Raw genomic sequence first — 26,102 nt, 5'->3', positions numbered from 1 at the left:
AGTGTTTTTCTTTAAACTTCTAATAAATCAGTGGCTGTAGTAAGGAGATAGGACATGGGAGTCTTCAGCAAGACACATGGGAAGGATGTTTTTGCACTCTCTCTGATGTATAAGTGAGAAAGTTTACCTAGCACACAGGGTGTAAGGAGAAGTTAATGTTTGTAAAACACTGAGCACAAGAATAATACATTACTGGGGAGGAGCTAAAAGCCTTTACTGCCCCTCTTTAGTACCACTCAGGAAAGCAAGAGTCAGGCAACCCCACTGGAAGAGCAGCTACCAAGCAACTAACTAGTATCCAAAAATCACATAAGAAGTAACCACTGAGTATATGCAATCAGCCTGTCTACAGGCAATAAATTCAGGATTTGTTGGACCTACTGCACATGTACAGACCCAATGCACAGAGGCTGCACGCACCCTCAGCACAAAGCCACTGCAGAACTGATCTGCAAATGCTAAGCAAGTCTGACACCATCCACAACACAGTAGATTTACTATGTATATACAAAGCATCTGCACAGAGATGTTCAACAGCTCTGGTATAAAACACCTCAGTATCCATCCACCATGTAATATATATGCTCATACTTTGGTCCAAGAATTCGTGACTCTCAGAGAGAGAAGCCCTAAGCACACTCTCCCACGCTGCACCACACAGCCACAGCCTGGGTTTGGTCAGCCCCAAATTCAGATTAGGGTTGCATCTGCCCCCTTTCAGTACACATCAAAAGAACTGCCTGTCTTAACACTTGACCTACATTTTGCAAGCTCCAATATACATGGTTTTTTTGTGAAGGACGTCACCCCAAGTCCTCTCAATACTATTATATACTGGGTAAATGTGATAGTACTCTAATCTCCATAATCAGCTTCCAAACTATTGCTGTAACTGACCTTTAAAGCATAACACCTTTAGGGTTTATTTCTCATTTCAGTTTTGGGGAATATCACGAGCACTAAGATTTCATCCAAATGAAGCAGGAATTATCCAGGACAAATCTGCACTTAATTCTCAAAAGGGAGCATGGAGAAATGTATTAACTGTTTCCTGCTGGAGAAATGACTACAAGAGATTGAAGGAGTTCACAATTCAATTCCATTGCAAAATACTCAAAAAGGAGTAGGAATGACCACACATTTAATGGAGATCAAGTAATATGAGGATAAGGAAACCATCAAAAAAACAAATGAAGATTATAGATTGACAAAAACAAACAAACAAAAAACCCAAAAATCCACAAATCAGTTCAATACTTTACTGATGTAACTTACACCACTTACTTCCTCCTCTAAAAGTTTTTCAGCTATAATTATGCCAAGAAAACAGCAGTTTTCCTAACTGTAGGTTAAAGGCAACACAAGTATTTGTCTGGTAATTCCAAAATAGACAAAAATGTGCTCTGAGAGTCTTGAAAAAAATTATAAAAATATGTATTCATGTTCAATATTTGCACATCTTAATTTGGGGGCATTCAAATTCTTGAACAGCTTTGCAAATTAAATATCAGAATCAAAACCGCATCAATCACTATTTGTATTAAGAGTTTAAAATTGTCTATCTAAATTTTCCATTTGTTTTAACTCTCCAGTGGGGAAAAAATAACTTCAGATCTATTCTATCTTTTTCTAAATCATGCAATAAAAAAATCTGTACTTGTCTTTCAGCATACTATTTTGAACTGCCTTTTCCCATTGCCTTCCTTAGAGCTGCATCTCACTACTACGATCTTTAATATGTAATCTTCATAATTATGGATAAACCATTAACCTTCTGCAGCAGTACCTCTTTTACATTTCCACAGGTTCAACCAAAAATGCTAACACCTTGCACACTAAAAAGTATGCTTCATATAAGTAACACTGGCAATCACTTATTCAAGCACACAGTTATTAAAGGGCATGGGTTCATTATGTGGAATTTGACACTGAATGCAACACTATTCAAACATCGTTAAAGAACATGTCCAGGGCACCTAGGCCCTGGACATGTGGATGTATATGTACGTAACAAATAGCTTATAAAAGCCTTACTGACCTGAGTCCCCCAAGCAACCAGTGTCACATCACTGCCCGTCTGCAGCACCTCAGCTTGAGACAGCGGAATGTTGTAGGGCTCCACAGGGACTTGTTCCACTGAATAAAAAAGAAATAGAAAAACAAATATTTGATTCCTTTACTATTCAGTAACTTTCCAGAGAAATATATACTTAAAAAAATTAATGTTAATACCGTTTAAAGCAATAGACCAAAATCAAGTATTGTCCTTTTTCCTACAGATTTAGCTGTAATTAAACATTTTTTTTATTATACTGCATAGAATCTAATGTCATTTATTGCATCTAATACAGTAAACAGATGTATATGTACACTAGTACAGTAATAAGACTCAGTGTTCCGCAAAGTAAAAAAATATCAGCATCACATCTGGAGAGAGTCTCTGCTACACCTGATAAAAATCAAGTAAATATTGCATCTAATTCTAATATACATCAGAGCCTTTCATACTTATAGGAAAGGAAAAAAATTGTCAGCACTCTCCTGATATCTGCTAAAAATGGAGCTCCACATTTATATGTCAAAATGATAGGAAAAACAATTTTCAGAACCTACACAGAAGCTGCCTCCAGGAACCTCTGATTATAATAACTTTAAGTACCTCAAAATATTTTGCTTCGAAAAAACATTTTTATTCACCAAAAATACATTACCATTAAGGAAAGTAGGCAAAACTTAAGCATCTCTGCTTCTCTAAAATGTTTAAGATGGTTCCAGTCAACTTAGGAGCCATTTAATAGTTTTCAGGTGGAAACATCTTAGGACATTTGGGCTAGTTTTGAACCTATGCTCCCTGATCCTAAAGTTGAAACACTATATATTGACTATTTTAATGACTAAAGCAATGACAAAAGACATCCATATATCATATTTTAAAGAAATGCTTTATTTGGACTTAAAGGCGAACTTATTTATGCACCAGGAAATCAAATATTTTTACTAAAATAAAAAATTCTAGTAGTCAGGAAAAAAAAATTCCTTAACATTTTCTAAATACACAGTATCGATTTATAGAGAAGGTACTCTAATTTTTTGTTACCTATTTCATAGTGCCAAAAATAGTTATTCAGTTCCTGCAAAACAAAATTGCTTCTTGAAGGTATGATCAAGAACCCTATTGAGTGATATCCGTGGGATAAAGTCAAGCTTTTAGTATTTTACCTTCAAAAATTTCACATTCGTTTTCATATTCTTTCATATTTCATTAATATGAAAGATCCAATACAGATAAAGACTTGAGTTCTTCTTTCTAGTTTACATGTTATGAACATAATTTTAAATCTTAATAAATCACACTGTGAATAATTTTCTAAATTACAGCAGACAAATGTTATTGCCACTGATAATACACAAATGTTAACATTTCACAGAACCACAGAACGGTTGAGGTTGGAAGGAACCTCTGGAGATCATCTAGTCCAGCCTCCCTACTCAAGTAGGGTCATCTAGAGCAGGTTGCCCAGGACTGTGTCCAGACTGGTTTCGAGTACCTCCAAGGAGGGAGACTTCACAAGCTCTCTGGGCAACCTGCTCCAGGTTTTGACAAATCTCACAGCAAAACAGTTTTTTCTTATGTTTATGTCAGAGCCACCTCATTTTACCTGAAGGGGCACAATGAAGAAACAAATTAAATCATTCTTACTCAAGACAGAACAGGAACTTTTCTTTAGCTTAATTCAAGAACACATGCCCATCAAGTGAAGGAAAAAAAATTTAAACACAGGATGCTTTTTAACATAGCACAAAATCAGAAGATACCTTTGCCAACATGTTTCTTAATGTATTGTTTTCAAATCGTCCTGCAACAATTTATTTGAATGACCAACGGCTAAAGGAAAAATGGGGCACAGAAAGAAAGAGAAAGGCACAGCCAGTCTTTGCTCACATCATTAGCACATCGCACATTACTGGCTGACAGTAAAGCAGGTCTCGATTTTGTCTAGATTTTGCACATAATAAAACCCTCAGGCAAAAGACAGGCAAGGTACTGAAAGATAACGAAGCCAACAACTATAGTATTTGCATCACATAACTGTCTTTTTCATGGAATCACCATCCACACAAAGCCTGGAGAACAAGGACCTTATAAAGATACCACAGGCTCTTCAAGTGAAAACTCAGGCAACTTGTAAGATTTAGAAGTGACAGTCAGATGCCACCAGGGGAAGAATTGGAAAGTGCATGTGAAACAAGAGCTCCTTCTCCATACAGTGGTTTAATATATTTACATATATGAAATATAAGATACAATTACACAAATCAGTTTATTTCTTGTTACAACTAAACCATTCTGCAACAAAATATCTGTTGGATGAGCTTATCTGGAATTCCTGACATTTTCGAATGCATAGTTCAGCTTACCAGAAAACTTTAAGAGAAGTCTGCATTTGACAGGCTTTTATTTGAATGCTTTTGCAAAATTCCTCCCTTCCACTAGCAATGATGAAAAACAGCATCTGAAATTATTCTGTGCATTCTCTTCCATAATAATCAAGCAAACCAGGACAAAGATGTTTATATACAAAGCAGCCTTTCATCTATTAATGAATGCATCAGTAAAATATTGTAAAATAAACATTTCAAACACAGATTTCAAACAAAGCAATTAACAAAAAGTTGTAATTATCAAAGAAAAAAGGCCATCACAAATTAAACCTAAAAGAGGCTGCACCTTCTGTTGCTTTTTCTGAAAGAACAGTCAGAACATTGAGAAGAAAACATATGTTGTTTCACCTTACCTATCTTGTCTCTATAACAACCATTGATGCAAGCCGTATTCATTTCTACACCGATGTCATATATAGTACAATTAAATGAAACTGAAAAGGTCAAAAACACCAGACTAGGTTCTCCACAAGATGTCTAAACCTGATAATGTCAAGGTGACTCATCTTCTCCTTTGATTCATAATCATTATGTACTCTTGAAACTGCACAGGCGGTTAACTACTTTTTAAAAATCAAAGCCTCCTCTTTTTTTTTTTTTAATTCAGATATTTTCTAAGCATCTCTGACATTTAGGAGGATGTCACCATAGCACTTTCAATAACGTTATAGTCTCAGAAGTTTAGCAGAGACACAATTTTATCTTTTTATATATAGAATATAAAAATATATATATAGTGTGTGTATATATATGTATATAAAACTATATAAATAGAAACACTAGACTTTTACTCAGAAAGGCTTGCATCTCTTTGCTGCTTTCCAACTTTCTAAGGCAAAGGAATACTTACTTGGAGAGTAAATGCATATATAAAATATCTCCAATGGCCACCACTGCACATACTCAAACAAAACACTGCCACTGAACAGTAGTGATCTCTAAATATAATCATACCTAAGAATAACACAGTTCACAAAAAGATTTGAAGTAAATGCTTTTTAAAATCTGAATCCTTTATGATATTGTTACCTATAAATCTGAAATAAATCAATTGAAGTACACTAAATACACTTCTGAAGAGATGATAATAAATTCTAGATTTTGTACCTGTCTTTACACAAAAAGGTTGAGGTACATATATAAGGCAAGTAACACAGAAATCTTCCTGAAAGCACCCAATAGAAAAGTCAAATCTATCCTGGAAACTGTGTAGCACCGCTAGACCGGCAAAGATCCTCCACTCAATTTTGAAAGAAAAAGAGCTATTCAGGAGGAGAAAAATTGATTTCCTGCTCCCTACACGTACAACCAAGATGCTCATGGCACTGCTGTAACTGTTCAAGCAAGTAGCCAGAGAGCCAGAGTTAGCCCTCCAAAGAGCCTAGGCACATTAAAGAACAGCAAGTCCTTAGCTAAAAAAACTGCTAATAGTTGGGGAAACCGGGCATGAAAAGCCAACAGTCCTCCCTGATGGCTTGGCCACAGAGGCAGCCCCTTCACTGCTTCAGCGTAGGGGAAGGAAAAAAAAAGTAATTAGTAGCTACAAATATTCATATTGAGAAGCATATTTCTTTTTCCTTCCAATTCCTTCCTAACAGATATTTTATAGCACCTCAACTGAAGAAAGAAGAATTGGAAGGATACAGAAATTCCTACATAGGCATTTTTTCAGATTAGTTGCCCATCAGAGCTAATGCTGAATACAACACTTGTCAAATGTATTTCATTCACGTAAAATACTCAGTTTGTGTTTTGTAATTTTTTAGATCTACTATTAACAGAATCTCAGGTGAGATTTAAGATCTTAGCTTTAATTCCCTTCTCAAGGTCCTCAAGTTCCCTCCATTTTGTGTTAATATTGCTCTCGCATAGCTAACATGCAAGTTGGAACGAACTGGAAAATGTTTTAAGACACCCTTGGCAAGTTGTGCTTCACTTTGGATGTCGTCCTTTCTCTCAGGTCATCACAACATGGATGTGGTGACCTTCAGGCAATGCTACTGTGACATCCATCTCTCAGCTGGGGATGACTAAGTATGGTGAAGATTTTGGTGCCTGATTTTGCTCTTGTATTCTCTGTGGGCAAAGGCTTGTTTGGATAGCAAATATTAATACAGAAATTAATGTTCATTTAATAAATATTTAGTTTTACCTCATGTCTGAACAAACACACAACATATTTGAATAAATAAACCTGTATGCATTTGGGAAGACATCCACCTTATTTCATTATTCCAAAAAAATATTTTAAAGCAACTTTGAAATTAAGCAATTGCAGTATCCATGTGATAGTCACATTGAAATATTTTGCATTACAGCTCTATTTCACCTAAGAGACAAGCCTTATGTCTCAAAAATTTTGAGTATTAAAAAAAAAAAAAGATTAAGTATGTACTGTTATGAAAAGCTACCCTTGAACCTTGAAAAGCCTGCTCTGTAATCAACAAATCCCCAACTGTATGTTACAATTGGCATTGGAAATACTATTTGAGAGCAACTGGTGGAGTACGCATCTAACGCAAACATTACAAATTTTGATCTGCCTGAGAGCTTCTACAAAAAAATACTGATCTGGCATGCTGCTTAGCATTATCAAAAAGCAACTTCAAGTTTTACGCCCTACCTAAGCTAAATGTATATTTTTATCTTCCATCACCTGCATGTAACAGTGAATTTTGATGACATTAGCAACATGTAGGGGCAGAAGCAGAGGGGCAGAAGAGTTTTTACAAACCATCAGTAGCTGCTACTCACATGAAAAAGGATAAATGATCTTGTGTTTTAAAGACTAGCCCATTTACTGTCTATTTTCATCTGAACTTTCCAAGATATTAACATCTCTGAAGAAAACATCATGGATAGCTGTTTATGGGTCCCATAGGGAGAGAGAAAATTCCATTAAAGGAGGATGATGGCGCTCAAATACCTATATTCATTTTACAAGTAGAAAAACTACCCTCTGTTACCTTGATTTTTCTGATGCTATCCCTAGGCACCCACTGTGCCACATCAAGCATTAAGTTCTCTGCAAAAAGACTGTCTTTTCACAGGAAATTTGAACTAGGAATTTTATATTAGTGCCAACACAATTTTATTATTCAGAGCCTTAACCATCATTATAAAATCAAAGAAAATGAATTTTTGTCTGGATTTGATAGTCTCTAGTCACCAGAACAACAAAGTCCAGTTCGAGAGTTAACTAGGCATCAGTCAGGCTGTAAATGTTCACTTGTCTTTGCATCCAAATTATAGACCTTACCCAGTTTTCACAGTTCCTTTAAGAACACAGCCACCAAACAAATAAAATGGAGATTAAAAAGTACATTTCGAGACTTCTGCTACACTATCAATTTAGCTATGATTACATAAATATAAGTGCATAAAATAAATAGTATTTTATTGGAAAATACAGCACATAAATGTTTTACCTGCAGCTCGGTAAAGTATTTTAGGTTCAAAAAATATGCATGGATTTTTGTCCTCTATGCACGATAGCAGCAATCCTTTGGCCTGAACAGGACTTCTTGGAATAACAATCTGTGAAAATATTTTTTTAAATTTACTTAAAATGTAATTCTGCCACAAGCTTTATCAATTAGCATTGCAGTGAACATAAAATATGAGTAATGGCTTGCCTTGAATAAAACTGCATAGAGACTGAGCAGTCCTGACAAAATACATTAACATCAACGTTACATTACGAAGATGGACTCCAAGTTTTGAATTTTTTTTATTTTGTTCATCAATGAGGCGTCAATAGTTATTTATATGGATTCCCCTCAGATCCGGTAGAATTCACAGGTTTCCATAACATTTTGAAGTAGACTGAAGATAAGAAATCCTGTCAACTTCAAAAACTATTAAAGAGTTACTTCAGGAAAACACAGATGACATATGCAGTATTCAGCTGAGTGATCCTGAGTTGTTTGGGTAAAGACAAAGCCAGTGGGACCTGGAAGGTCTTCAAAGTTAGCACAGAAAAGTTTGAAAATTGAAAAAGGAAATAGTTATTTAGAATTGATTTCCTTTACTTACGGCAGAAAGCTGGAATTTGTTGGGTTTGGAGGTCCAAAACTACCTGAAACTATTATTAAACAGGGAAAACTGTAAGGGCTTCAAATGTAATTTAGATATTTGGAATAAGCCAAAGGAAAAAAAATAGAATTGCTTTGCTAAAAGAATCGGTAATTATGGATGATCTAGATGTAGTTCCAAATCAAATTCACCTAATCTTTCAGCAAAGAGAGTGTTGATTATGATAATGAACAGAAAATTATCAAATTGTCACAGTCTAAATGTAAATGAAACCTAAAAGAGCTCAGTTCCCTCAGATCAGAAGGGCCAATTAATTTGCACCTCAGACACTACAGAAAGCTACCACATGCAATGTCAAAAGTCTGCTTAATAGCTATGAAATTATAATTGGTACCATCTGATCAAAACCATCAATTGCAGTGCCTTTTAAAAATAAAAATAAAATTGATAGAAAAGTAAAAGGAAAGTGTCAAAAAACAACCCGACTTAATCAGCTATCTAAAATTTCAATTTAATTTGATAATTGATTTTTTTAAACAAGGGAGGTCTAATCTATTTAAACTTTAACAAAGCATTTAATAACTGATATAGGAAATTATCAGACTGAATGATGTTATTAGTGTAGCTTCTTAGGCATTGCTTTTAGGACCAACTATTTACCTTATGCATTTATGATATTTAGGTCAGAATGTGGAATGGATAGTGTATAATATACAAGACAGTTGTCACCAATACAGGGGTTGATACTAAGGAGAAAGACCTGGATCACGTGATTTGACAAAAGCAAAAGAAAACTGAACAACATATAGTGAAAAGTTATGCATATAGGGACTAAGTTTTTGCTATAAATTTAGAACTCAGCAGCAGAAATTCAGACAAAGATCTGAATCTATTATTTGCTCAAAAGATGGTACGACCCTATGTAGTACAACCATTAAAAAGCATAATAGAAACAAGGAAGTACTACTGCTATTGCAAAAATCACTGCCAGAATACTTTGTGACTATATCATCTGTTTTCAAAGAAAATGAAAGCATACAGGTACCAAAAGAGCTTCAGAAATTATTTAACCTGTCTTCAGTAGTTCAGCTTGTTTAGTCTAACAAAGCAAAGACCAAAGGGAAAAAAGTAGTTCTGTTAGTATATGGAAGATAAGAAGATAAAAGACAGATAAGTTAAAGATACAAGTTAGTCATGAACAAATTGAAGCTGGAAACAAAAAAAAAGGTTCTAGTTGCTATGGCAAAAATTGTGGAGCAATCTCTCAATGGAATACAAGGAGTCAACAAGATAATTTTAGGAAAGTGTTTGATCCATTAAGTTGCTTTCAAGAGCAGACAAAAGATACAATGATCCAATGTCCTCGTTATTCCAGCAAGTCTTCTGTTAAGCACTAATAATTACAGCCCCTCTTGCTGAAGAGTGGGTGTTGTGCAAATGCTACATTGCCTGGAAAATCCAAACCTCATCTTTCACCTAAGGAAAGACAGTATAACAACCTGGAGTCAGGAGCCAACTGTATAGCTTCGTAAGAAAGTAGTTTGGAAAAACTCCCTACCGAAAGATGCATCCTACCCTCCCCAGTTTGAAATACTTTTTTCCCCATAATTTGAACACAATATGCACAGATATGGGACTTCAGCACAGGCATCCGAATCTCAACTTCATTTGGATACCTGGACACACACATTAAGTACTGGGTACATACGAAAAATGGCCTGCAAATTTGAAGATAAAGCCTCCGCTGAATTAACATTAACATACCACCACTAGCACATATCTATGAAACACAGACAGGTTTCAATTTTGGTAAAGAAGCGGTAACTGTTTTAAACAGTATTAACCGCACTAATGAACATCCTTGCAAAAATTAAAGGAGTATGTTGTTTTTAAAGATGCAAAATTCAAAAGAGGTGGAGTCAAAAATATTTCTCTGCACTTCAAGAATATCAGTGCATTGATTCATCAGTACAACAGAATTCAACATCAATTTTGAGACACAGTTGTTAGTGGTAGCAAGATGTTTTAGCACTTCACCCCAAGGAATTTGTTCTCTGGGTTCCTTCAAGCCCTCAGCAACTTGCTCTTCCCCTCAGTCCCTATGGCTTCTTCCAAATCCCACTGCAGATAGGTTTTCCTGAGTGGCACCAGCAAGCCACACACCAGCAAGCTTGTGTCCTATTCATGCACCCCTCCTCTCATCTCATCCTTGAGAGCTCTGATTTACAGTATATGATGCTGATCGGGAAGGGTATTTTCAATACATACATCTATACCAAAAGAAGAAATATATCAAAAAAAAAAAAAGCAGCAAACGATGAGAAAAAAAGAAATGAAATTATGTAATAAAATTAAATTCTGACTTCCTAACTTATTCGGGGGACTAAGTACAGTAATACTAGATTGCACTAGATTAGAAAGGAAATTTTATTCAGAGTGGACCACAAAAATCTCTGCATTTTGTTCAGTATAAAGATATAAGACTTATCCACCAGATCAACATATATTACCTATATCCGTCATCAGTATCTCACTGAACACTAGAAGTTGACTTGTTCTTCTATATCATAATAAACTACTGCAGTTTTTAAACAAGCTCAAGAAACTATTTGATTCAACTGCATTGCAGAAGACTTTGTAGTTTACTTTTGCCTATACAGGGAAATATGTTTCAAGTTCAGTATAACAACATTTCAAAGACTATAATCTTGAGTTAACTAACACTAGTTTGAGTGCTCCGCATAGTGCTCTGTGAACAAAACACTAACAATTCAATTTTCTTTCCTGCTTCCCTGTTTACAACTAGTGGATCATCAATTTAATAGTCATTTTCTGAACCAAGCTTTCTTTGAAATGGTTCACTTGATTTTAAGCCTGTTTATTCTGCATTGACAAATTTTCCTCCCAACACATGCAGCTGTTGATTTTTCCTAGCAGCAGCAACTAAAGTCAGAATCAGAACTTTGCTGCAGTTACAAAACAAGACTCTAAAGCACCTGAATTCCCTTAAGAGATTATACTGAAAATGTCTTCAGGGAAATTGTATGTGTTTCAGTTCTTAATTACTTTCATTTTAGAAGCTGATAGGATATTATAAGATATTCAAGAAATACTGTGCAATGAAACAACACCCAGAGGAAAAAAATGCATTTCATTACTCAAATATCATGAAATAAAATGCGAATAACATGCAATAAAATGTGACTAGTAAGATTTTGATCTTTTTTTTGGTTTGTGTAGGTTTTTGGATATCTTTTATTTGCTTATTTGTTTAAGTAAAGGGAAACAAGCAGGAGAAAAAAGAGTGTAAAAGAGTAACTGTAACTTTTTACAGTGTTACCCACTGTACAAGAGTAACATCTGAAGCTCTGAAAACACCAAAATCATGTATAGATAGTATTTTAACACCAGGTAAACAATGAACACTCGTCTCCAGCACACAAATACTATTTTTGCTTCAAAGTCATTCAGATTAACCAACCTATGAGTCATTTTTTTCCACAGGGGACTGGATACCAGTTAATCCAAATGTACAAGATCATAGACAAAAATTTACTCAGGAAGAATGGAGAGCTGGCAAACAGCACTCTCTCAGGACAGATGTATTGATCTGAGCTGACCAGATCTCCCCCTTCACCACCTCTCCCCCAGGAAGTCAGTCTAAAAGCTAGGATCCAACTTTCAAGGGATACCACTTTATCATGCAGAAAGTTTGCCTTAAGTTACCATTCACATAAAGTAATTTGATAATGCATTTAGGAAAACAGATTTAAAAAGTATTAATCATTAATATTAGTTTTTACCTTCTATACTGTACTGGATGCAGAACAAAAGTAAAATGTATGCTTTTCAAGCATAAAGCACACAGATACAAAGTGTACTAACTAGACAGGTCCAGATTACTTTAATGACGACTATAAAATCCCAAACTTTTGATATAGTTTAAGTTTTATAAACTGAAAACTAAACAGTTTTCAGTTAACATGTTTGATGCAAATTTTGCTATGTGCTTTGCTACTCTATTAGTCTTAATATAGTTTATGATTTGAAATGTAAGTCTGCTCTCCTTCATTTCTAACCTCCTTTCTTTGCATGCACCGAGATCTATCATTAGTCAGGTTCAATAAAAACGAACCTTAGTAAAATAAAGTAAGAGTTATCATACCTTTATTCCTGGACAGTGAGCAAAAAAAGCTTCCGGACTTTGAGAGTGATACAGCGCACCATGGCCCACACAACCCCAGGGGGCTCTGATGGTAAGACTACCACAGTTAAACAAATCTCCAGAGCGGTAACGATATTTTGCTGCTTCGTTAACAATCTGGAGGAAAAAAAAAAAGCCTTTTATATACTATAGTAACATTCAGTCTATTAACTTTAACTATGTATCAACTTCTATAATACATGAGGTAATTTACACCATCTACTTCACGCAGGTCAGTCAGAGGACCAAATCAGAAGCAAAAGAATCCTGTAAAGTCAGTAGAAGAGCAAGCGTTTTCCAAGAGAAATGAGGCAACAATTTAGAGTACTCAAATTAGATGTCTGAAGAGTGGCCACAGAGCCCAGCAGTTTTCCCATATAAGTCACCATACTGTCCACCAACCCAGTTCAAAGACTTATTTTATCAAATGGCCACATAACGGGCTGTAACAGCATAAAGAAGTGGGAGGTCATGTTGGAAAGGTACAGCTGCAGAATTTAAGACTGCTTAAACCAATACAAAACCAAAAATAAAAACAAACGAGAAGATATTTGCTTCAAATAGCACCTTTAATTTGCATTATTTATTCAGCCCTGAGCCTAGCCACTGTACCTTCCTGTTTACTTGAAGCATCCATTAATATTAATAATATGGCTGTGGATATATTTGCTAAAATAGTAGATTAAAACCAAGCATTAATACTACAGGAAGAGTCATTTAAACAGTCATAAGATTTTTTTTACTTTATTTACTAGTACTAACCTGATCAAATGCTGGAAAAATGTAATCTGCAAATTGAATCTCTGCAATGGCTGTAGCACCTGCAACAGCAACTCCAATCCCAAAACCAACAATTCCTTGCTCACACAAGGGAGTGTTGAAAACTCTGTCTTTACCTACAAAAGAAGAAACAATTCCTTTAACATACCAGCAATAAGTGGAAAACACTACCTTTAGCCCCAGAAATATTAAAAGTTTCAAACAAATCATCTGCAGTTAAGCATATGGCCCTTCAGATGGGCTTTTTAGGTCTAGCAACCGTAAGCATCACAGGTAATGATTCTTTCACTCTATTTTGTAACAGCTCAGAGGAAGACAAGGACAAATAAACGCAAGATATGAACAGTTTACGTAACTTACAATATTCTTATTAACACTTTAAAGAAAATATTTTGTTCTGACGTGCACATAGATAAGCGTGCATACCCACGGTTATATGGGAGGAGTATGGAATACTTGCATGTTTTTAGAAAGCTTACTATAGAGAAGTATTGTTAATTCTTCCCCCGCCACATGCCTTTCAGACGGTCAAAACGATATGTCCATGATAAACACAGGTTGATTGACCAGGGCATCTGTATGAAAGTATACTGTCACTCCACATGAACAGAGCCCAGTGCAACATGCTTGAGACTGCACTTACCAAAACATTTAGTTTGTCTCCTGCTATTGAAGGCACAAGACTGGAAATCAAATATTCTATTTTCTACATCTAACTTTCACCATGAGAATGTGAAGAGGTCATTTTAACCCTGACATATTTCTGTGCTGTTTTCAAGTACTAAATATGCATCAGTCTAAGAGATAACTAAAGATAATTCTTCAATTCATGAAATAATTAAAAACAAAAAAAAGAAAGGTGATGGTGTTTAAACACCACTACAGTTTCTTCCGTAAGATATAGTTATATTATTTGCCAGCAGTACTCTACTACCTGGGCAGATCAACACTAGGCTTAGCAATGCTATTAAACTTTCCTTTTTCAGCAGTGAGAAACAAGACAGCAGGCTTCTGTAGGCATGTATTACTATCATGCATGAATACGCCAAGACTTCAAACTGAATGGAAAAAAGTGAGCATGCTGCACACAGTGGCTACGCACCAAACTATTAATAACTAAACAATTACTAAATAAATAACAAACTAATAAAGAAAAACATTACAACAAAAACTTCTAATTTCAACAGTTGAAAGCTGATAAACTAGGGAAAGTGAAGAAAGCAAAAGGTTTTAGAAAGGGATAGTAAGAACTGAACTGTTATTCACAGCTATACTTATGATACACTAAAGGTAGGCATGTTTTATTTAGTATTAGAAGTGTTTCATCTTCACTTCTCACCCAGCACAGCATTGTCACTGCTTGGACAGCGTGCATGTGCTTTACCTGGTCTTCTGAGTTTCATACTTCAAGGGTTACTCTGCAGGGTTTTTTTGACAAACCAGGAATTAGTTTTTGGTTCTCCCTCTACTTCCTCCCTTTTCCTTCCAGCAAGAATGTGACTAAGACACCATACCTTTCATGCAGGGTTTCAAAAAAAAAAAAAAAAAAAAAAAAAAAAGAGCCACCCAATGATATTAAAATTTTAGTATTGTCAGTAAGGCTACACAAACCACCCACAAGTCTGAAGGGCTATCACAACTGCAAGATACTCTACAATTTTGCACACAACAGAGTGAACATTTTCAAATAGCTGAAAGATTGGGGATGGGGGAAGGCACCATTTTCTCATCTTTGTCATTCTGAACTTCCACATCTTCTACTCATTTCTCATAAATCACTGTTTCAAACACAAATCCTAGTAACCTTGAGTATTTTTAAGATACACGTCCTCTTTGCTGCTTCTTATTTCGAAATTAATTCCCAAGGAAGTTTTAGCTGTCATTTCTTCTGCCCTTGCCATTGGAGATAAGAGTGTTATCAAAGCCAGCTCAAAAGAAAAAACTGAATTCCAGATTAACAAAATTATTGCACAGCTCTTGAAAGAAGTTATTTTGTCTCTCAGATGTCCAACAGACCTCTGGTATGACTCTGATCAACTCTGAATCACAGTAAAGCGTCTTGCAGGTCAGAGAACACTTTACAAGAAGAAAAAGCAACTAGCTCTTGTTCCCAAGATCATATATGAGCAAGTTGATCAAAGTGTTTTCTAGGTGTGGGTCAGCTGTACTTTGTTTCACTTCTCCTGGGAGGGGAGAGAAAAAAAAAAAATACACGCAAATAATCTGTGTAGTACTGTGGTTGAAAGCAGCCTATAATTTAACAGTCCTAAAATGATGCACGAAGTCAGAATTACAGTAACTTAGTAATACTACCATTTAGTGTTGCTGGGTATTTATTTTACTAGTGTGCCTTAGCAATGCTACTAGCTGGTATATTTCTATTCTGCCTGTGTTTGTACTACCAGTTTGCCTGGCCCTGTAACTGTGTAAAAACAGGCCCAGCCCTGAAAGCCTTCCTTTCTAAATAACAGAAAAAGACAACAGAACGCTCTGGGAAATCTGGAATTAGGCAAGATCTTAATTAAAAGACATAGTTTGTTTTTATTTTCTCCATAAATTACACTCACTTCTGACTGACGTCAAACATTCCTCAGCTTTACCGCTGAGAATGCTAATAAAAGTGTTTCAAAAACGCATCAAAAAGGAATTACCTCTTCCCTTAAGAGCTGATAAAAGGGGGAGGATTTCAAGCGCATCAGGACTATTCCTGTCCTACGGAGAAGGCAGCATATTGGCTTTCTGGGATATTTAGTCCCATTTCTACATGAGTAGACAAGTCCATAGGATGGAGAAGGATAATGACACCACAGAAAGGTGAAGAAAAGAACCGAGGAGAACACAGGATTATTTTTGAAACTAGAGACTGTACACTATTTACATAAATTGTTCTCTTTCCTCAAAGATGGCTGTACCCGAGGTTTACTCAGAGGCATCCCAGCCTCTGCTTTGCTAATCATGCAGGTCTCTTGAGTCAAACAGGCCTTGGCTACAGCCACCAGCACCAATCCCAACTGCCTTTAACTGGCCAAGCACAGACTAAGCATCTGTGCTCCTATTGCTCAGGACCTAGGATAATCCAATGACCAGGCAGCTTTCTTTAACCAAAATACTTTTTAGCATAGCATTGTCGGAGAAAGGAACATACCCAGCCCAGGCCCACGTGTATCAGCCCCATGTCTCACCGCCCTCTGAGAATCTGGGGAAGCCCCATTTCAGACACAATCCAAAAGCTGGCTATACTATACCCATCTGCACCACTGTAAACAACAGACAAACATCTCCTCCCCTCTAGATTTAATCTAGGGTGCCTTGAATTACACATCATATTTCCATTCTCTTTCACTGAAATTTCACTAAATTTTTATTTAAAAACTACCCATATTTTAATACACTGAAAATATATTAATGTTCAAGACACATTATGCTTTCTTACTTCTTAGAAGTCTATTGGCAGATCAGTCTATTTAACCTCATTTGCTTACTTGAACTTTAGACCATATACAGGTAATTCTTCATTACACCTCAGAGGTGCCTGAAAACCAAGTACGTTAGGAAGCACAACTCAGTAAGAAGTTGAAGGGTGAAGCTGAAGCCATTGGATTTTAACTTCTCACAGTTTGCCTGGAGTGTGCTATTCCACTTAGTTAAGATTCCTCCCTCTCACACACCGCACAGGTTACCAAAATTGAATTTATGAAGCCAAGTCACGAACGCAGCACAGATATCATAAGGATAAAATACGCTGGCAAACAATCCCAGACACATAAGAAAAGGATCCAAGATGTTCCCGTATCAGCTAAAAAAGTAGAACAATAAATAAGCAGGAAGAGTTACCCTCAATATATGGACAAAGCAATGATTTAACTGATAGCAAAGCAATGCTGTGTGGTGGGGTAACATAAGTGAAATGTCAGCAGAGAAAGGTATGACTTGTTATAGAAAATAAAAAGGATGCCAGGCAGATGCTTTGATATAACCATCTTCTCTGAGCGTGAAAAACAAAATCAGGAAATAAAAAAACAGGTAACAGGAACAGGATATTCAGCAGTAAATAACTGGTAATCAGAATGCAGATTATAAACATAATCAGAAAAGAAAACACTGCAAAAATTAAGTTATAGAAGAGACTGAAGCAAAAACATCAGTTAATTCATGATAAACTTATACTGAAATCAAAACAGTCAGTCACCACTCTCTTCTTCTCCACATAAATTTCTATTACGTTTTAACACATACTAACTTACTGAAATGCAAATGTAAGCCTGTTTTAAAACTCTACCACATAAACTATATAAAAAATAGAATAATGTCAGAAAAGAATAAGAACAAAACAAATATTGTTGAGAAGGGCCTAGAAAGAGAAACTCAGACCATACTAAGCTTACCTAATCTTATTCTTTATTAACAGCTGAAATAGCATTATATACTGGTTCTATAAATAAGCTTATATCACTCTCATGCTGAAATGTATTTGAACTGTAAAATGAGTTTCAGCTAATAATCTACAAAAACTTTTACATGAAATGTTTAATATCAATTTAGGGTAGGTGAGTGAACTTAAAAGCTTTTTGGATCCACCATACTAATATTCCTCGGTATGATTTGAAATATAAAAGACACCCAAACAAAAGACTCAAGTACTATTGAGATATTAAATTAGAGACAGCATGGTGCTATCAAAGGAGTATGACAAAATAAACAAAGCCAAAAATCAGTAAAAGCAAATATGAAATATAACGTGACAGTTACAACATGAACAACTTGAAGGACCTAATTTGGACTTTCAGAACTAAAGGCATAAGTCTGAAGTGCTATAGCTTCAAAATTCTAAAGACAGCTACCCTGAATCAAACAAAAAGGGCTAGCTGATACTCACTGAACAAAACTCCTTTCACTCAGGGATGTTTTTGAATTCACATGCAGAACAATGATACTGATCCCTTCTTACAAGCCTAACCTAAAGCACAACTATTCTATTGATCAGATGGTGAAAATAAACTATGGCTTTGGATAGATTTTCAAGAAGTGTTTTTTGTTGTCAACAAAATTTGACTGTTTAAGACAAGAGGTTATACACAACATTAGAATAAAACAAATCTATTAATTTCCCTGAACAACGAAAATAGTATGCTACAGCTTTAACCACCCATTTTTATTTATACAATATGAAAACAAAACTAATATAAACTATTTAAACTATCACTGAAAATTGAAAGGTATTAAGCCTATGGTTTTTCATGTGTTTTCAAACTGTGAAGAGGAAACTAATGTTGATAAACAAGTCATTCATACCATCCTTTGCAAGCCATTCATTCAACTGAAATCTAACTCAAGCAGACTAATAACCACAGATACATATTTCATTTCCATATCAATGGAGAAACATTTCCTAAAAGGCACCCTTGCGTCAGCCAAACAGCTCAAAATGAATGGACACAAATTCCACACGTTGACTTTTCACTACAGGTGAAAGCAGTATCTCTATGTTATCTGAAACCACGTACGTCAGCCTCTGGAGAAAGACATTATGCTGTTACCCGTTTCCAATTAACCTGCCAAGCTTAATAAACATCCGTAGCTTCAGCCATCTGAACAGGTTGGTGCCCTTTTCCCAGCATTGAGGGAAACAACACGACAAACAGGGCCACGTAAAAAAAATGGATGACTCTTCTCGTCTCTCCATCCTAATAACTAGGAGGGATTAGGTGAATGTTAAGCAAGGGAATAAACACATTGGAAGTATCAGCTAAAAAAGTAAATCTGACAAGATTAAAAACTTAGAGGAAAGAAACAGTAGCTGATTAAAAGCAATTTTTAACCCATTCCTGCATCTTCCCCTGAATTCTTATGTTTGAATAAAATAGGATTGATCTTCGTAATTTTCAAAACATCGAGTTAAATAATACATGCAGTACCCCACAAATGGTCAAGTTAGCACTGATCCTCTGCCTAAGGGGCATCAACTTTAAGACAGTCTTATAGTCACATTCTTGTCCGCTAAGAATAAGAGGTTTCATAGCAACCCAACAGAACACATGTTTATACACATATGCAGACTATTATTGTGCATTAATGCTTTGGCCTGCTTCATCTTTATTTGTTCCAAGTAGTCAGGAAAAAAGTATTTCAGCTTTCAATATCTGCAGTGAAACATGTTCCTGTCTTAATTTAATTTCAAAAATGTGATATTTAAAACATATCAAACCTTCTATATACTAACACATCATCCAAGAGCCTACCTTGGAAGATTTAAGTGGATTAAGGGATAGCACTGTCGATTTAGTCGAAGTTTTTTTCTTCTAAGCTACTTTCACATTGTTTTCGTTAAAAAGGTGTCTTAAAGGAAAAATGGTACTATTGACTATTGTTAGTTATTGAAGTACTTAACAATATATCCAAGCAGTATTTTATTTGCCCAGTAATTTCATGAATTTTCATTTAAAAATTCAGGAGAAGTCAAGTAGAGGAGTCCAATGAGCTCAATATTCTGCCTTTAACTGCACCAGTCAGTGCAGTGTGTGGGTACACATGCAAAAATAAAGGTCCAAAAGGAAAAGGAAGTCCTAGTAGATTAGTTGCTCTGCTGTTCACTGGAGGAGGACTTTGTGTGGAAAATTCAAACAGATATGATTGAGTTCTGCTTTTAAATAACTGTTCTAACCCTAGAATAACTAGGTTTCTTCACAGATATATGCCTACTAGTTCTATTTTATTAAAATTTATAAAAATCTATGCAGCATTCACACTTTCCAGATCCCACAATCCCTTTTAAGGGGACGATAAGGGTTACAACTGGTATCTTGCTATCTTCCATTCCTCTGACACTAAGTGATAGGGCAGATATCACTGCAAGTGGTTTAGTAAATTCAAACTCAGTTCTTTGAGAACTGACATGAAACAGTCGTCGTAAATTGTTACTAATTTTAACTATCTATCTGTGCTAACACGTCTTCTATTGAAAGCCTAGTCACAGTTCTTCAGTTTCAAAATGGCTGTGCAATGGGCACTATTCCTCTGTAGTGAACACCAGGAAAAATACGTTAGCTTTCCAGCTGAAAGTGCAAATTTAAAATCTATTTGTCCAAAGCAGAGCTTAAGTTTCACATGTGCACAGTTTACCTCTCTGCCTTGAATCTATTGTACATTATTGCATTGTGCCATTTGAAAAGCTGCTTCTTCCAGATGTGCTCATGTTAAAAACAGACTGTTTTATCTGCCTAATGGGTGAAAAATAACCAAAAGAAATGCCAGGGATTTCATAAGCAAGTATATTACAACTTCTCATAATGAACTTTTCTCAGTGAAGATGTGCATGGACTGAGTCGAGATCCCTTCATCTGCCCAAATGCCCCCAGCTGACGTCAAGGACTCAACTGTACCTCTTAGCTCAGTCCCCTACATGCCTGCGGTCAAGCTTTAGTCATCATTTAAGTCAACAGAAAGACAAGTCAAGTGCAACGAGTTGGGTCGCTAATAGACTAGGCATACACATCCCCCATACAAAAATTGCTACGTATACACAGCCTATGCTTTCCAGAAAAGCTCAAAATTTAGTTACTTTGAACCAAAATTTTATACAAACTTTGATTAATAAGCAGCTAATTCCATGGCAGACTTCCATCAGTTTTCTCTTAAACTTTTCCAAAAAGTCATGTTCTGACAATTAGATACATGGCTGAGTCAAAAGAAGGTATTGCGGAAAGCTGTGGATGACAGAAAACAGCCAAAACAGAGACACACGTGCACTAAGCTACATAAGCTGCTTCCACTTCTGCCATTGCAAAACTGCTGTTACCATGCCTTATTTTGCAACAAAGTATCCAGAATTCTTAATCCATCAAAAAAGCTTTACAAAGGTCAAATGACACAGAAGTCGTCTTACTCAGTTTCATTTGTTTACACCAGTCTTAATTAAGTTTCCTTTGGAAAAAAAAAATCACTTAGCACAAAAAACGTATACTAATAAAGTACTAATTACCACACTATTGCGCAAAGAAAAGGACATGCATTCTGACAGTTATCTGTTAAAAATAGGAAATCCTCATAGGTTTATCCAGACTTCATTTGTTTCAGCGACAGAAGTAACACTTTTGAAGACTCTAATTCAAACATATATGAATTATCAACTGCTGAAAGGTCACTTTTAAGTCTTCCCTGATTACTATTTTCAAGGCATTCACAGGTTTGAATAGACCTGAATACTTGAACTAGCAGTTCTATTTCCAAGTATTCTCGGTATGCCATTCTCTTACTCAAGATGAAATATTTTTCTTCCAAGTGCTCAATACATCCAGACTGCACTTTCATTTCCTCCCCTCCAAGATTTCCTTAAGAAAAAAGGATGTTTTTTTATTTATTAATGAATTTATTATTATTTATTTATTTATTTGACAGTCTCAAAGAACCTACACAGTATCAGAGAGTCAGGAGAAGTGCTGGAGCACTAAGCAAATGGGATTGGGACTACACTCCTCAATTAGCTCTACGATTTGCAGTTACTGAATCACAAGGTTGGAAGGAAGGGAAAGTTACTTTCTAAAGGATTGCTGACAGATTGTACACATGGAAATACTGTCTTTCCATTCACCCTCAGATCAACTCAAGCTAGACTTTGCATGAACTCACTTTCTGGTTCTTATCTTTTACAAAACACTTATAAACTATATTTGTTCTCTGCTAGATGTTACTTGTAAAACTTAAATTCTTAAGTTGTTCATAACATGACCATAACATTAGGCATTTGCTTCATTTTCAGGCTCATGGGTGAGGACGCAGGAAAATTTACTAGCAGATCTACCTTCCTAAAGCAAACGGAGAAAACTCTCATAGCGCTCTCTCCCAATTCAAATTTCCTGCTGTTTGTGACAAACTAGCATCCACCTAAAAACTAAAGAGTTAAGCAGTAACGATAAAATATATTGTGTAATTTTCTCCCTTACTTTGGGTTGGAACAGCCTGCAGATTTGTATATCTGACATTTAATTCCTCCGTAACGGAAAGGCAGAAAGTAGTTTAAAAATGAATAAGATTAGATTCTTCTCAGGTACACATGAAAGGATAAAACAAACTTGCAAAAAGGGAAACACTGACTAGATACAAGGGAAAAAAAATCACCGGAACAGTAGTCAAGCATGGGAACAGGCTGCCCAGAGAGACTGCAGAATCTCCATCCTTGGATTTATTCAAAATTCACCTGGACAAGACCACAAACAACCTAAATTGGCTCTATCCTCAGCACAGATTTGGATCAGATGACCTTCACAGGTCTTTTCCAACCCCTGTTATTCAATGATTCATGAGTAGCCCAAGCAAGGTTACATGCTGACTGCCCAAACTTTTTATGTCTGTACCTGCTGATGGAAGCATTTTACGACATTGATAGAATAGCACCAGCTTGGCTCCACACTGTTCGAAAGATATTCAACTAGCCACTCACATCAAAGTGGCAGATTTGCTTATCCAGAGTTTCTTCTTACTGTTGACTGTGCAGGTCGCTTACTCCACATTGAATTCATTCAGATCTAGCTCATATAACCAGTTTTATCAGCTTAGAGAAAACAAGCACTACGCCAAACTGCACCAAGGCATGCATGTTCATCCAGTGAGGACTAAAAACATTTCTTGCTCACCCATCAAAACATTTTGCTACAAGAGAAGCACACTTGCAGAAAAGCAAAAATGAGTATGGACTTGCAAAGCTATCCCAGACTACAGAACGCTCACTTCTAAAAATAAGCTCTAAAGCTGACATCTACCAAACATCTGTATATGTGGATATAACTGAGGGATAACATATCAGCTTTATTTAAGAGGTTTTGATCAGTCAGTTCCATGTATTTTCAGACTACCTGTAACATTGCATTGCTTGATAAGATATCCAACAAGAAAACACATTAGTCACCAACATTCACTATTAAATCACGTTCATAAAAATTCTGCTATAATAGCCTGGGTATGCCACCTGGATGGCAAACCAAGTAAAACTCAAAACTATGAAAAATGCAAGACACCCTCCTCCACACTAGTACCAGTCATATAGAAATACTTGCTATAAAATTGAAAGCATGCTGGATCAATCATAAATTGTGAAGCAACTACTTTCAACACAGCAAGATAGCAGCAAGGATTTAATGCTGCTATAAAAATACTCAGAAACAAGGTGCTGAGTGTCCATTAACAATTTGCAGTGATGGGAAACTTCTTAAGCATCCCACATGTAAACATGCCTGTCTCTCTTGATAATGTAGAGTATAAGCATGGGGAGGGGGGAAAACTATAAATGGGTCTATACTTGGTACTGCTATACCAGTATGAAAATTCCTTGTCAGATTAAGAGGATTTGATATGTTTCTGAATATTCAGCAGAAACAAGATTCTCTGTAATAAATTATCAGCTTGTTGTGTTAGCCTGGTCACTGGAACGTGCACTGAATCAAGCTAAGTTAAAATTGTTCGTAAGGTCCAAACTTTTTGCTTCTCAAAGTGTTTCTGTTGCATAGCTCCAGAGCTCTGGACTCCAGAGATGACCTTAAGCAGTTTGTCCCTTCTAGGCTTCTAAGAAACTACTTCCAAGAAAACTCAGTGCATTCTCAAATTGAGGCAGGGATAATTACCACACTCTTACCACCAGCCTCTCTCAGAGGTAGGAAAAGCAGTGACAAACCAATTTAGTCCTACTTGATGAGTACAAATGAAACAGGGTGTGCCGATCACAGGACTAATTAGAGAAAGTGAGAAACACTTCATTCCACCTAAGGAATAGTAAAGGTAGACTGACATCTAAAGCAACGCATGTGAATTATGCTTGCGGATGTGGTATCGCTACAGATTGCAAATACTAGTTACGCTCACAGCTTCCACCTTGTTTCTTTTATATATTAAGTTCCATGCTCCTTGAAACTATATTACTAAAATATTATTTTTAATGTTTAAACTGAAGTATTTTCTGAGATAGAAAATTCCATTTTGAAGCAGCTCAGAAATGCATGTTTTTTGCCCAGTGATGTATGTTGAAACATCATAAAAATGTGCTAGAATAGCTTTCTTAGGCTCTGTACTGAAACATCAGCCTAAATGATTCTGATTAGGTTCTATATTAACAAGTATATCCTTCATCTTTCCCTCCAACAGGTTGAAATGTGCAACATACAACTAGAAACATAATAAAAATTACTAACTCCTAAAAAAAAAAAAGTATTTGTTGTTTTCACATCAGCACAACATCAGAACTACTAAAAAGTCAAAAGCAAAGCTAAAAATAAAATGTATAGCTCTAACGTATCAGACATATATTTCAATATCTCATACTTACCATTGAAAAGGACATACTACATTGCATTAAGTTCTCAAATAACATTTTTTAACTGTGAATAGCCAATTCTTTTCTTCAGATTTAAGATGAAAATGAACAAAATGTACTATTGTATAATGAGTTTGGGACACGTTCTCCAGATGTTACAGTGAAAAAATTAAAAAAAAAAAAAAGACTTTATATAAATCAGAACAAAATCCAGATCTTGCCAAACACCTCTGGAAGAACCAGACAAGAAAGCTGCAGCATTACTCTGCTTAAATCTATCTACACACAGACAAGGGCAACAAAGCTCCAGAATTCTTACATTCTATTGAATATATGTACACCAACTAGTCATTTTTAACCCTGAATAAGATCTTCCACCCTCAGCTTAAGTCTGACATGTCAAAAATTGTGAACTATTTTGTTCTACCATATGAAATAGGTTAGGAAGGACAAACACCAATACACAAGTAGCAGCAAGGTACTTCTAGCTGGGTAGATGAGGGCAGAGCAGTGGAGGTTGTCTATCTGGACTTCAGCAAGGCTTTTGACACTGTCTCCCATCACATCCTCCTAGGTAAGCTCAGGAAGTGTGGGCTAGACGAGTGGACAGTGAGGTGGATTGAGAACTGGCTGGATGGCAGAGCTCAGAGGGTCGTGGTCAGTGGCGCAGAGTCTAGTTGGAGGCCTGTGGCTAGTGGTGTCCCCCAGGGGTCACTCCTGGGTCCAGTCTTGTTCAATATATTCATCAATGACCTGGAGGAAGGGACAGAGTGCACCCTCAGCAAGGTTGCTGATGATACTAAACTGGGGGGAGAGGCTGACACACCAGAACACTGTGCTGCCCTTCAGAGGGACCTGGACAGGCTGGAGAGCTGGGCGGAGAGGAACCTCCTGAAGTTCAACAAAGACACATTCAGGGTCCTGCACCTAGGCAGGAATAATCCCCTGCACCAGTACAGGCTGGGGGTTGACCTGCTGGAAAGCAGCTCTGCCGAGAAGGACCTGGGAGTGCTGGTGGACAACAAGTTAAGCATGAGCCAGCAGTGTGCCCTTGTGGCCAAGAAGGCCAATGGGATCCTGGGCTGCATTAGGCAGAGTGTCGCCAGCAGGTCGAGGGAGGTGATCCTGCCCCTCTCCTCAGCCCTGGGGAGGCCTCCCCTGGAGTACTGGGTCCAGTTCTGGGCTCCCCACTACAAGAGAGACATGGCACTCCTGGAGAGAGTCCAGCGGAGGGCTACCAAGATGATTAGAGGGCTGGAGCATCTCTCCTCTGAAGAAAGACTGCAAGAGCTGGGCCTGTTCAGCCTGCAGAAGAGAAGACTGAGAGGGGATCTCATCCAC

General features: G+C 36.5%; 1 protein-coding gene across 5 annotated transcripts in view; it reads right to left on the bottom strand.

The window, feature by feature from the left end:
* The window catches only part of BCKDHB (branched chain keto acid dehydrogenase E1 subunit beta), a 143,026-nt gene that overhangs the window by 103,285 nt on the left and 13,639 nt on the right, over positions 1-26,102 (bottom strand). For all 5 annotated transcript variants that reach the window (XR_011140118.1, XR_011140119.1, XR_011140120.1 and 2 more), the window contains exons 4-7: positions 13,445-13,578; positions 12,644-12,799; positions 7,872-7,980; positions 2,039-2,136 (exon numbers count right to left, since the gene is read on the bottom strand). Coding sequence is in view for 2 of the 5 variants with exons in the window: in XM_068937628.1 (XP_068793729.1) it covers positions 2,039-2,136; positions 7,872-7,980; positions 12,644-12,799; positions 13,445-13,578 (497 nt within the window). In the remaining 3 variants the exon portion in view is untranslated. The remainder of the gene's footprint in view (positions 1-2,038; positions 2,137-7,871; positions 7,981-12,643; positions 12,800-13,444; positions 13,579-26,102) is intronic.

The sequence above is a fragment of the Struthio camelus genome, chromosome 3, assembly GCF_040807025.1.
Source record: "Struthio camelus isolate bStrCam1 chromosome 3, bStrCam1.hap1, whole genome shotgun sequence".
NCBI lineage: Eukaryota > Metazoa > Chordata > Aves > Struthioniformes > Struthionidae > Struthio > Struthio camelus.
Note: the sequence above shows the minus strand (reverse complement) of the source record. Positions and strands in the feature narration are given on the sequence as shown.